At 27.3% G+C, this 15061-nt stretch overlaps 1 protein-coding gene across 1 annotated transcript in view; it reads right to left on the bottom strand.

Moving 5' to 3' along the window:
* Positions 1-10261, bottom strand: part of LOC135928959 (MAP/microtubule affinity-regulating kinase 3-like) — a 33563-nt gene extending 23302 nt beyond the window's left edge. Inside the window, exon 1 of the mRNA XM_065465417.1 lies at positions 10139-10261. Coding sequence (XP_065321489.1) covers positions 10139-10246 — 108 coding nt within the window. The 5' untranslated portion in view covers positions 10247-10261. The remainder of the gene's footprint in view (positions 1-10138) is intronic.
* Positions 10262-15061: the final 4800 nt, after the last annotated feature.

Consider the following 15061-nt stretch of genomic DNA (forward strand, 5'->3'; position numbering starts at 1 on the left):
AGAAGCAAAGGTCTAGACATATAGTATCGAAATTTCGAGGCTTAGTCAATATTTATCTGGCGAAAATATTGAGAGCCGTTTAACAACATCATAGGATAGGTATTCCAAACATGATGGAACACATTTCCGATAAAATCAGATTTTTAATTTCAAAAAAACGCGGTCAAATAATGATTTAAAGTTGAAAAAATAGTACATTGCTGAAAAAACACATTGACGCTAACATGATTTAATAAAAATGTATATATAAAATAATTAAAAATAACTATTAAAAAAAAGGTATATATCAATCTAGAGGGGATTGTATGCTTAGGAAATTGGACATTTAGAAATCTGCTGAAGAAGGTGGACTCCTTCGGGGTCGCCTATAATCTGTCTCCCTTTTTTTGCCTATGATATTAAGGGCCCATTTCCGAACATACCTAAGGAGATTAATAATAAACAGTGTTTGTGAGGTCAGCATATTTGTTTTTTATAAGGACTTCTGCTTTTCGGTGGCGGAAAATGAGAGGGTAGACGTAGCTGCAAAATCGACACAAGTGTAATCCCAGGTCAGAATAATAAAAAAAATTAGTCGTATTATACTTTTTAATATTCTGGAGAATTTAAGTTTAATTTTGTTCGCGAAAAAATTCAGATCAAAAAATTAAAATAAAGTTATTGTTAAATTTTTTTATAAATTTTTTATTTAATATTCTAGTCACTAAAACCTTTCTTTCTCAAATAAGCTATCGTATTTTTTCAAATCGTAATTTTTTTTTAAACTGCTTTCCAATTAGTTTCTTCGGTATTTCAAAATTTATAAAATAAATACAAATAATAAAAATATTGAACAAAAAAAGAACTATGAAAAAAATCTTTACAAAAATATTTAAAAAAAAACAACGGAAAGAAAAATCTCAAGGAAAAATAAAAAAATTGCAAGGAAATGGAAACTTATAAATATAAAATTTGCGGAGAGGGGAAAAGTTATCGTAGAATAAATCTGTATATTATTATATTATCAAAAATAAAAAATAAGGATATAATATTTAAGGTTTAAGAAAGTTATATTTTTATTTGTATACACGTATTTAATCTAAGGGAGTCAGTAAGATTTAAGAAGGGTAGAAAATCTTTTCTTCTCGGTAGAGATCAGCAAGTGGATCGAATGGGACTTGGCCTGGGACAAAATATACCGGAATGAGCCGGCAATTTAAAAAAAGAAATCTTACAATTGGTGATGTTTATTTTATTTTAACTAAATAGAAATGTTTTATCTAGCCCCGGCTGGGCATAAAAATAAATAAAAATATCTGGCCGTATATGGGCTTTAAAAATTTTGACCCGGGTTTTGGGTAAGGGCAAAATTAGGGAGGTCTTGTAGGGATATACCTAAAACATATTTTAGTAGTATTGGCACTCCAAACTATAATAGATAAACATCTAAGAGTTTCTTTATTATCGTGAATGAATGATATAGATATTATTGCCATGTTATTATTTTACCCTAAAAACCAATAATGGCGAAAATTAGGAATACTTGCCATATGACCCCCCTCCACTCCCCTTCTCCCCGACCTAAACTAATCAAAATAAAAAAAAACTAACTATTCGTATTCAAAAAACCATCGTTATGGCGAATGGAGCACTGACAAATTGATGAAACACTTTTGAAAAAGGTATTTTCAACAAACCTCAATATGGAAGATTATTATAAAAAATTAATACATATATATTTTTTAGAGAGAATTTTAATTTAATTTTGACAAATGGTATGTGTAGGTGAAGAAGAGAGATATCGGAGATCTGCAGGACCCAGCCCATAAAACAGGGCCGGCGGATTTACAAAGTAAAGAAACACATTTGAGATTATTAAATATGGAAAGGTTTAAGGATTGCAGATGTTAAAGATACATTTGGATGTGGTCCTTTGTACATGAACTGGTTAAAATCACATGTGAATCGATTGGAAAATGTGGGGGCTTTGGTGGTAGAAAGTAAACGAAGGAGAATGGAGAGGGGGGATGTTAACATTAAATGGAAATAACATTTGTTAATGATGATATGCAGAAACATAAAGAAAAAGATTTTGAATAAATTATATTATACAACCAAAAAGTCCCCTCTATAAATATAATAGTAAATTATAACATTTCACAAATGAATTTTTTTTCTACTTCAAATTATGCAACATCTTGTGTATATTGGAATAATGATATATTAGATAATATCGAATCCCGTTCAATAATAAAGGTCTTACAAAAATGTCCAAAAATAAAATAATGGGAGGACATACATAAACGTGACATTAACGCTCCATTAAAAAAAGGCATGCCGTTAAGAGAATCTGCATCCTTTTTTCTTTATAGAATTCTAAATAATTGTGTCATTTTTAAGCTAAAAAGAATTAGCATATGTGTACCTCTACGCATATTTCAAAACGGTATCTTCACCTTACTAGAGAAAATCTATCATTCCGTGCTGTTAAAATCATCTAACTTTGGCCATATCTAAGTTTTTATCCTTAAAAAAAATCGACTCAGTAGATAGGAGATTCAAATTGGAGGGGTTCAAGTCAATGTTTTAGAAACTTGGCTCTGTCGCGCCATCTTAGAAATTGGCTCCAAAAAAAGTGATTTAACAACTCTATATCTATAATAATAACAACACAAACCAAAAAAAGAGTGTCCTAACAGCTTTTTAGAATAGAATACTTCATTCAAAATTAAGACGAGTTTTAGCCCCGTCAATATCAACGTTTGTAATTGTGCATTCATATAATAGGGGAAAAAATTTGTTTATGATATAGAAAACGATATGTAGCGTATATCGTGTGAATACACACTTGTTTTGGTTTATATAAATTTCCCATTTTTTTTTAAAGAAAATTTATAGTGTTCGAGACAAATTTCAATTACAAATAATTACATAAAAGGAAGTGAAAATATTGGGAAAATATATATTTATTTATATAAAATATTTGTAAATGAATTTTTTTTTTTTAAAAAAACCAAAAATAATAATTTTTTATAATTTTTTATTTTTTAATAACTCGTTAACCCAATACTTTTTATAATGGAAAAAAAAATCAAACACTTTACAATTTTACTTTTTATATAATTTATAAATATGAGAATATTAATAATGAAATAACATGATATTTATGATATATTTTCCATCAATATAATATATTTTTTTAAAAAAAACTTAATTATGAATGACTAAAAAGAAATACGATATCGTCCTTCCTATCTGATATTGATAATTATGGAATATCGATCGTTAAAAAGAAAAGGATACCATGAGTTCGTTCTTATTTTTCTTTATGGTATATATAATACTTTTTAGATATATAAAAATACGTAAAGTGACACTCCGTAACCTTTTGCGACTTTCTAGGGATGACATAACCATCAATGTGAAACGTCATTGATATCTTAAAATTAGAAAGAAAGTTTTTTTTTTCAATCAGATTAAGTTATTCTCGCCAGGGGCTTCACTTAATAGTGATCTGCCCGAAATTTTTTTTAAAAAAGTTTTGCCGGCCCGGTCCGAACCCGAAATTTATTTTAAAAAAATTTACCGGCCCGGCCAGGCCCGAATTTATTTAAATATAGAAATTAATTTTTATAATTACTTAAAATAAAAGACATATGTTATATAGCGTTTAGTTTCAATAAATTAAAAAATTTTATTTACATAAAAAATTCAATATAAAATTGATAAATTTAGATATATTTAATAAAATTTCCAAGGTCCGACCTGACCCGGTCCGATATTTTTAAAAAATATTATACCCGGCCCGAACCCGATTATTTTAAATAGAATTAGGCCCGAGCCCGGCCCGAAATCCGTTTGGGCCTGGCCGGACTCGTGCCGGGTACGGGCCGGGCCTAACTTTGCAGATCTCTAACATAAATCTTTTATTTTAGAGGGGTAAAGAGGTGATGTCTCAATTTTTTTAAATGTTATTTAGAACGAAAATATATAAACAATATTTTCTTTTTTTATTGACTTCTAATCTCTTTATATCAGGAATTATTTGTTTAAAACTGTGTCCAATAAAAAAATAATTTTAGGGCCACGTTAAATTTTCTATTAAAAATGCTGTTTTAAATTTATTTTAATATTAAAAAAAATTTACATATAATAAAAATTAAACAATATTTGTTTTTTTCGAGTACCATAAGTTTATTAACGTCTAAAAAAACGGTAAGCGTAAAATAATTTCCCCGAAAAAGGCAATTATTTTTAGGGAAAAGATATTTTCGAAATTTTTTTAAAAAAAAAATTCCGGGAAATCATTTTAGGTGATTCCAACTGGTCATGCATAGCAAGCATATTCATAAATAATAAAATTCGTACAAATATTAATTGACAAAAAAAAATCAATTCGTTTCTGGCAATCGTTGATTGTACATATGCTATTTTTTTAGAGGTTTTGTCGCGAAAAATGTTATTCGCGATGCAGAAGAAATTAAACTATAAACAATGAAAATAGAATTTCTAATATTTCGTTCACTAAGAAAAGAAAGAAAGAAAGAGAAAAGAAAAGAAAGAAAGAAAAGAAAGAAAGAAAGAAAGAAAGAAAGGAAAAGAAAGAAAGAAACTTAATAATTTTTAGCAGATATACTTCAATAAGGTCATCTAAGATCTAAATTATAATGTATAAAAAAAGGATTTAATTATGATAGAATTTTAAGAAAAAAAATCTGAAGCGGAATGAAATGAATATCAATTTTTATAATAATATCTCTTTTTTTTGTAATTCATTTATCATTATATCCAAAATGGTATAATAAATATGACATTTGTATAAAAAATGATAATATGTTCATTTAGATGTGGAAGAAACGATATCCACTCGTATAGAGTTATTTAACAATGAAGTTCGTTTTTTTTATCTTCCTAGAATGAGTAAAGGTTATAAATATAAAGCATATATACTAAAATTTGGCTTAAGATTAAAAAAAAATAAAGAAAAAAAGGCCGGGCTGTGTCCTAGGTCGACTTAATTTGGTTACTTAATTGCTTTTTAGTACCTAAAAAGTATTTGAACAAGGGCACCTTAATTTGGCTTGTTTTAAGTAAGAACAGGTTAGTCTTTTTTTTTTAAAATAAGTATACTTAAAGAAGCCATAAAAAGTCAATTTTGTTCAAAATTAGATCTTAATAGAAAAAAAATCATATAGTAAATAACATAATTATCAGAATAAAGATGTTATTCTGATTAGTACATGAAATATATAAGGTATAATTATATATATTTTTATGATAAATTTAATTTCTTTGCACAAATAAAACTAAATTTTGTTTATTTTAATATAAAGGTGGTATTCATTACCACATCCTGATATAATAATGTAAGTAGATTAGCAACCAATCTCATGATTAACTTATAATATATACAAATCAAAAACATTTCATTCTAATAACTAGCCTAGTCCAGTACATCCGAGTTTTAAGGGTTCATATCTTTCAAGGTGAAATATTTTTAATGTTTTTTTTTGAAAAAATGAATTTGATACAAAATTTTATAATAATACGGAAACTGCATAATTTTTTAAACATCTAATTGGTGTTACTAATGCGTTAGATTTATTGGAGATATAATTTTATAAAAAAATCACTATTATTAATTTTTTTCGAATTTGACAAAATGAGACACTATAATGAGTGGCATTTTTTTTTAAATTGAACGACCTAATTAACTAATTGCTTTTCAAGTTCCTTATTAAATATATTTCATTCCTTATATTTATAAGATATCCCAAATAAAATTTTTATTCGCAATTTTATTATCTACTTTATATTTTTAAATTATTTATTATTAATTAATATATTCTTAATTTCTCCCTCATAGTAAACGCTTTTATAACTTAAAATGGAGAAATAATTTTTATGGAATTGTTAACGCTAATATGCGCTCTAGCAGCCTATACTGATTCACAAGAAAGATCTCGAATAAAGGAAATATGTTTGCATCGTAATGATAAAAGATGGTTTCAAAATTTATTGATATCATGAGTATCTACAGATCAGACACAATTGCTTAATAACAAGATTCGTTGATTTGTAAGGTTATAAAATTCAAAATGATCCCAACTGTGACCATCATTTGATTGACGATAACTGATTAGCATTGACAAGCTGTTGTGGTCAGATATTATAATCCTTACTGGATAGAACTATGAGTTGGGCAAGCCACACTCTTATCGAATAGGCCATTAACGCTTTCCAAAAATCACGATTTTATTTTAGCTATGTATTATAATCAAATTTGGCAGTATCTATCCAAATGGAAAATATACAAAATCCCAAATAAACCTCAATAGCACCCCCTACCCTTCTTATTGAGGTAAGCGAATATTTATTTCTAATAAATAATATTTTCCCGATCGCGACTCATCCCAGACCTTTGAATATTTAACTAATAAATGTTATAATAAATTTAATCTGCCAAAATATGCTTGGTTAATTTTGTTTTTACGAGATAGGCTCGTAATATAAAAATTTATAGGCTTAACATATTTTTCATCTCAAAGAGTCTGATTAAAGGGGTCGCTCAATCTTATAGGAAGGGGGGGGGGGTCGGCCATGTGAACAAATATAAAAATTAGGACTAGCATAGGATGAAATAACTGCTCATTGTAGAATCACTTACGTAGTGATATTTTGCTATTGTAGAATCACTAATATAATGATTTTTAAGAGATGTGATTATTAGAATAATTTTTATATATTTTTACATATTTTTACAATATTTTTTCCATATCATGTTATATTTAAATTATTTAAATACTATATTCTATAAAAATTCTTTTATCTAAATTTTTTTCTAATATTTTTTAAAAAATATAATCAGTTCTTATGTAATATTATTGTGATTCTTAATTAAAAAAAAAATTATTTTATAAATTTATGGCTTCAAGTATATTGGCCGCCATGATAAAAATATTCAAATATATTGGCAGTCATTTTAGATTTGTAAAAAATAATAGATTTCATCGCTTCAAATATATTGGCGTATTTTATTTGTAAAAAAAATCATTCAATATAGATTATATCGCTTCAATATATTGGGGGCCATGTTAGGTTTTTATCACTTCAGATATACTGGAAGCCATTTTAGATTTGTAAAAAAATTTGTAAAAAATTCATTTAGTATAGATTTCGTCGCTTCAAATATATTGGGGGCCATCTTAGATTTGTAAAAAAAATTACTTAAATTTTATAATTATTTGTGAAGGTTTGGGTTCGGTCATAAATTATCCCTACCGTAGTATTTTTAGATAATACCGATTTCACAATATTTTGCAGAACCGGATTATCAACCAACCAGTTGGAAAATCATTTAACATCCATTTGCTTCTCATTGGAGGGTCTTAGATTTGTTTTTAATCGCAACTATTACTGGCGCCGTAATGTAAATTTGCTGCCTTCCTAACGCTGCGGGAAAAGTTTTTAATATTTTATTCAAAAAAAGAAATGTAATCAAAATTTAGAAACTCCTTTTTATGGCTAAAAAGGTAAGTAGGACAGTCACATTTTGCAAATTGTGTCAAAATTGTTCAAAACTCCGGGAGGCAAAATAATCATATCCACTGAACCGAGCAGATAAAATAATGAGGGGTGGGAGGAAGGAAATCGGGCAACTGGGCCTAAGTATTTATGTTGGTATCTGATAAAAAAAAAATATATATTACTTACAATGTTACATAAATATAATAATTTATTGATCCATTTATTTTGTTCGTTAAATTTTTTTTGTTGCGAATCCAATCAAAATCAAATCAACAAACAAAAAAAAATTCATAATAATATTTTATTATGAATGAATTTTTAATAGAATATATATTTTTTTAAGAAAAACGTGGTTGTCTTGTTTGTGTGAAACTTTGACTTTTATATAAAATAAAAATTGGAAAATTAATTTTTTTTGTTATTTTTTTTTTGTTTTGTGATTTAAAAATCAAATAAATAAATAATTATTTATCAAATTTCAAATAGATAATTTCAAGTTGACTGATTTTATATGTTGCATTTGCATTTAATTTCCCACTACATATATATTTTTTTTAAAAAAAATAAAATATCAAATTTTTATGATTCTTTTTAATCCACAAAATAAATAAAAATTTTAAAATAGGATGTAACTATTTTACATTTATATTAAGTTCGATGATGATAATTGTTTTTTTTTTCCAAATCATAAATTTTTTCTTTGTTAAAAAAAAATTTCTAAATAAAATATATCGTTTTCAATTAATTAATCCTGCTTATTTATTCATAACAATAATTTTAAAAAATATATCTTTCGAAACATGATACACTTTGCTTTACACAATACAATATAACCCGAGCTCATGACGTTCCATTAGCCCCTCTGAGATAGTCATCTAAATCTTCCTGGGGACGGGGTAACTTGGGTGATGGGGGGGGGGCACTCTTAGTCAACATACATAATCATAATTAAATCGTTTTATATTTTAGTCATCTGGGGGACTCGGAGCCATTGACTATAAAGGGAACTGTATCATCTTATAACCGTTTTTCGGAGCGGCAGTTTTTAACTTTGTGTGACTGGTTAAAACAAATGTGACAAAAGTGCGCGATCGTGATAAGAAGAGTTTTAAAAAAAATATAATACGATCGAATAAAAAATATAAATTAACGGCAAAATAGTTCTTCTTCCTATCTTGTAATACTTTAAAATTTATTATAACACTTATCTGTTTTAATTATTTATTTATTTTTAGCGCCAACGAGAATTAGGGCCAAATATCAAATTTGAATAATGGTTTTAAGGTTAGGCTTTTAGGCGGTAAATTATTATATGATCAAATCAATTTATATATTATTTCGATAAGTAGGTGTGACTGTCACGATCATGGCCAATAATTATACATTAAAAAGAGAAGTATTAATCTAATATTATAGATATAAAGATGCGAGGATTTGGGGTCTCTCAATTTAAATCATCCACGAGGGTGATTTAAAAAATTTTTTTTTACAATTTCAATGAACCCTTTTGTGTAATTTTTTCAATTTGCATAAAAAAAAATCGTATATATAAATCAGAGACTAGCAGGCCCGGCCCTAAGCACCCTGCCCCCCCCCCAGGTAGATGGCGCGGGCCGTATTTTAATTTTTTTAAATGGGCCTATCCGGCCTCGAAATTTTTTAAAATATACCCGGGCTGGGCTGTATATATTAAAACCAAATATTTTAAATCGCCATTATTAACTATAAAAATTTAAAATGTATATAGTATATTTTTAAAAAAAAAATCTGGAGGCCGGGACATGCAAATGGTAGCTCTCTGCAGATCTCTGATAATTCAAAACGTTAAAGGCCAAATTGTTCTGATGCTGAGAATACATTCCCTATAAAATCGAGATTTTAAATTTTAAAAATCATCCAAGGAAATGATTTTTTATGAATCCTCATCTTCCATAAAAAAAGGACAAGGGGCGCAACAATAAAGGGGGGGGGGGATTCCCTTCCCCTATCATTTGCCTGTTTTCGTAAATATCATTTTAAACTAATAAAAAAATTCCTTCCTATACCCCCTCTCTCCAAAGTGTAAATACAATATAATATATCATTATAAAAAAAATATTGAAATAAATTTTTAAAATAAGGGCTATAATTCAAAATTATTTTTTTTAAAAAAGCATTAATATTATTTTTTATAAAAATCTAGAACTCTGTAAGCCTACAATAAGTGGACCTAAAAGACCTCCAATAAAATTATGGGGAAAACCTCACATAATAGTGCCCGCTAAACTATATTATATATCGAAGATTTTTTTTTAAAAAAAAGGATATAATCAATGATTTTGAGATTAAACGAATCACTGACATAAATTTCCTTGATAAAAAGAGCCTGAAAATTACTACGGACAAAAATAAAGGTGGAGAAAAATACCCAAGGGCAAGTTGACGCCGGACAGAAATATTATAATTTTCAAAAAATCTGATTATAGGGAAACATTTTTTAAAATGATTCATTTTTAAGCATTTTAGAAAATTTCTAAAATTGGGAATATTTAGGACGGGTGTGTTTTTGTCCGCCCGGGGTACTTTTGTCTAGGGTATTTCTATCCGTGATTCCTTTGATTTATATATAGCAAAATATGAAAAGGATTTGTACCTTTTTATCGATCCCATGGTTCGAGTTTTGTCCATGTTTAATGAATTTATTGACGATGTTACTACTATGATGTTTATTGTGAGTTGGATGATCATGTTTTAGCATCATAACGACGCAGTGAATAAGGAATAAAATGATTATTAAGAGTCAACCACAATGAATGTCCTATAAATTATATCGAATCAAATCACAATTAATTTGATTTTAAAAAAAAATCACAGTTTTACGGAATGGAGAGGATTAATTAATTTAAGAACCCGAAAAATAATTATATTTATTTAACATTTTCTTTTTGTAAAAAATTAATAATATATTTTTTCTATTTCATTTTATTAAAAAAATTTCCAAAATCAATAATTGTTATATTACTTTTTATCGTGACATTTAAATATTTTTATTTATTTTTTTAAAAATCTTATTTGTTTTATAGGATTATTTTTTAGAGATCAGCAAATGGGGAATAACGAAGATTAATTAAAGAATCATTCTCAGCTGAATATAACTATAACGGATAAAATTTTAATATCTTGGGAATTTTTTTAATTCCGAAAATTTCGCAAAATCATGGAAATGGATACGTAATAGAAGAATAAAAATATTACAATATAAAAAAATATATTAATATACATATATTATATCATATGTGCTTGTGACTTTTTTAAGATGATTTTGACTATTTTAAAAAAATTATTATTTTGTCATATCAAAATAATAAATTATAATTATTTTTTTTAGGAAATATTCTTTTTGTAACATTTTAACGACACACAAGAACTCTGTCACTATAGAATCGATAATTTTTTAAAATTTAATTTTAAAAATTATAGTTGGATCCCCTCTCCATTCAAAACGTTGGATTATAATAAAGGAAAAAGGCATGGGCCAGAATCTTCCTAATCACCCCCCCCCCCCAAGCCAAGATGCTGAGACCGCTTTAAATGAATATTAAACTAACGATAACTACCCTGAATTAATAAGAAAATTCCACCACTGTATTGTTGCATGATTGGAACTGAAACGAAAGGAGAGTTAGTAAGGAGTTGTGCATTCAAGGAGAGAGCATGCCAGTTATAAATAGTGTCTGTTTGTTTTTTGAGCTGATTTTTAAAAACGGCTATCTCAATATTTTGTCCAGAAAAATATTATGTAAGATTTTGGTCATAGATCCGCAAAGGTTTATACATCCATTAACAAAATCTCGAGGCATTGGCAATATTTTTCTGGCTAAAATATCGATTTAGCCGTTTTAAAATATGGGCCCAAACCGAGCCGTTAGTCATAAACTCGCTCATGCGTTTACGTACGAAATCGATTCACTTACCGGGTGGGATATTGGATTTATGGAGGTCACATTTTTGAATAATGGTTATTTTTGAATAATGGTTATTTTCAAATAACACTCCCCAAAATTAATTAACATAAGTTATACACTGTGTGAATATATAATCTAGTGTTTTTTTTGTGTATTAAAATCATAATATAAAATCAATGAAATTTTAAATTCTAATGCGATAAAAATTTAAAATGGCCAATTTGGTTTGGTATCGGGGTTCGCAATTTTAGGCGCTGCCAGGGGCTGTAAAGACCAAACTCGTATTCTGTTTCGGGCCTGGTATAGGTACCGAGCTTATGGCCCGGTTTGCAAGACTTTGTTGGTTTATTACAAAATCAACTTAAAGTCCAGGAGAGTCGAGAAGATATCAATTTTTTATGTTTTGACTTTTTTTTAAAATATTATTTTAAAATGTAATGACAATGCAATAAAACTGTTCCTTTTTTTAAAAAAATTGAACAATCATTTACTATAATAAAAATTCTTTTCGTAAATTTGAATTAGGGTGATACAATTATATTCAAAAATCAATCATTCATCGCAATAAAGAAAAAAATTAATCAAATTGCACTCAATTTTCCCCTTCGGCTATTCAATTTACGTCAATGAATAATAAATAACTTTTAAAATAAAATCATTTTAAAGGGCTAATTAATTCTTTGAAATGACAAGATTTTTCTACGTCAAATATAATATTTCTCCGAAACAAATTGGTGATATTTATTATTACCTCATCTATCATTTTAATTGAACCAAAATAACTTATCGATGCTTTTTCCTAGCCTAAGGGCTGGGAAAGCCCTACAAAAAAATTTGTGTTTTTGAATATATTTTTTGTTTTCTAAATGTGATTTCTTTGATTTTGAAATTATAAAAATATAACTTTCTTGACTTCGTGTTTCGTTTCGGTTTGATTTTTTTTTTTAAATAGTTTTTAATTTTTTTAAAAATATTCTTTATTTTTAAACCGCATAAGATGAATTTTGAACGTGAATATATATTTTTGGTTAATGATAGATACTGCCGAGTCAACATAATAACAATTTTTCAAATTAACAACCTGCTAAACATCGATCAAAGTTTATTAAAATTCAATAAGATTCACTTATTTTTTAATATATATATATTTACGGAATCACGGGGTCGAGACCGATCTAGTATCTATCATCTCCCCAAGGACAAAACCACCAAGTTTGCTTCAGAAAAAAAAATGATCTTTATTGGATTCGAATTCGAACCCAGAAACAATTAAGTGGCGCTCTTATCGCAGAGCGAATTCCAAAAATCAGCCCCTTTAAAATATGAGTGGATTTTTAAAAAAGAACCCGATTATGATTTAAGCCAAAATAATGTTATGTAAGCATGGAGATCCTCATAAATGTCAGAAAAGTTTGGACGTCTATTTTCTAAATCTCTAGGCTTACTTAATATTATTTTGGCTAAAATTTTTATCGTGTCCTTTTTTAAAATCGACACAAATTGAGATTTTTAACAAGACTAGCAATATCAATCCCAATCAAAAATAAATAAAATACCAATTTGATAAGGCAGTGACTATTATAAACCTAAATATTTTTTGACTAACACGTTTGTTATTGTTAAAGTTAAAATTTTAATTTAAACATAACTTATTTCATAGGTAAAATTTCAAAGAATCTGTCAACTGCTCCTTACATAATACATTCATTTCTGTCTAGTGTCTACGTCAACTGTGATTTGAAATGGTTAAAAAAAAATAACATATCATATTTAAAGAAATCGATGGAACCACTCAGAACTGAAGAAACTTCAGGACAAAAAATAAATTTTGTATCAAAAAATTTCATGACAAATAAAAAAATTGAATTTAAAATAAATTTTCTGAAATAAAATTCATATTCACTAAATATGAAACGACAATCCCATCTTCAGCTTCTGCTGAACGCGTTTTTTTCGGGTGCCCAATTCCTGTTTAACATATGAAGCTCTCTTTTCTTATCACGTGAACATTTTGAAAAAAAATGATTATTAACATTAATAGAAAATTTGTTGTAAAATAGGTCTTGCATAAGATATAATAAATAAACATGAGTGATATTCGTCACAATTTCAAGTTTTACATTTTCTTAAATTAGAATACATTTTTATCCTGTAGGTAATCCGGTAAAAAATTTATTTACTTTTATTAGATCTCAAAAGTAAATCGTTTATTAATAGAATGTTCGAGTTCTTATATCGTTTTTCCGAAGTTATACAGTGGATTTCCCATACGAGAAAGCTTATAATTTAAGGTGTTTCCCATCCAGAAATCTTATCATTTAAAATTTCACAATTTTCACTTTTGTCCACTTTTAACATTTTAGATTACTAGATCCATCTAGAGGTGGTAAACAAGTGGGCAATACCCTGTCCAATTTTTATTTTATAAGTAATAATCCTTTTTAGTGCAAAATTTTTTTTCAATAATCCACTTCCATATCTTCTAAGAGCTTATATTTTTTATTTTAATATATCAAGTAAACATTTAATAACTTAAAGTATAGTGTTTATTACGTGTATATCAATCAATATATTTGAAAATAAAAAAATTTTTTTTTTATTAAAAATTAAATGCTTAGGATTGTATATGGTATTTTCTCAACCCACGGAAAAAGAATAGTAAAATATTTTAATTAACAGACTCTTCCCTCTAGTTTTCAAGCTCCGTTGCCTTCGGGAAACCCCCACTTTTAGGAGTCATTGAGACCTTTCGTTACCACTATGTAAATAATTAGATATTATAACGTGTAATTTTATAATATTTTGGCAGGCACTAAAGCACCTTTATAGTAAACGCAGAAATACCTCGATATCGTTCTCAGTATATCTCCTTAATTTTGGTATCTCTCGGGTTATCGAGCCATTTTTGCGCTCTCCCCCGGCTTAGTATTCATTATTTATCTAATGCAAGATACATTAACTTTTTAGTAGTTCTTTTTTTATATGTGAAACCTCGACAATTCAGTATTATAGCGCTTTGGTCACATGAAGCCTATTTCCAAACACTTCGAACTTTTATAAATAACTTAATTACTTTTCTTATCTAAAAGTTGACACTTTATTTTTTGAAATAAGACAAAATGTGACCTAAAAAAAGCTACATATTAATTTTTTTTTTGAAATTATGAAATATTAAAAATATATAAAATAAATTACCAATCTATAGCTAGTTTTTTTGATAGAATTCACGAATGACGCAGGTATGCTATCAATTTTGGATAGGTCAGGAATGGCTAATTTCTGTCTTAGGTACATGTTATCTCTTATCGAAGACATATTGCCACCGATGGAAGTTCTAAGTTAAATATATGTCATGATAAAATGATATTTCTATTAGATCCTCCAAAACATTAAATAAATTTTTACAAAAAATATTATATAGAACTTACATTCGTTTCATTCTGTTACATTTAATTTTAAGAAATTATTAATTTTTAGTAATTTAAAAAAAAATTGCTTTCATTTATATATAAAATTAGAAAAAGGAAAATTTTGGAAGAAAATTCTATTACTAGCCTTAGAATTTACATTGTTTATTAGAATTTTCAATATGCTTACAAATTTCATAAATA

This window comes from Gordionus sp. m RMFG-2023, chromosome 4 (assembly GCF_954871325.1).
Source record: "Gordionus sp. m RMFG-2023 chromosome 4, tfGorSpeb1-WG-v2, whole genome shotgun sequence".
NCBI classification, from domain to species: domain Eukaryota; kingdom Metazoa; phylum Nematomorpha; class Gordioida; order Chordodea; family Parachordodidae; genus Gordionus; species Gordionus sp. m RMFG-2023.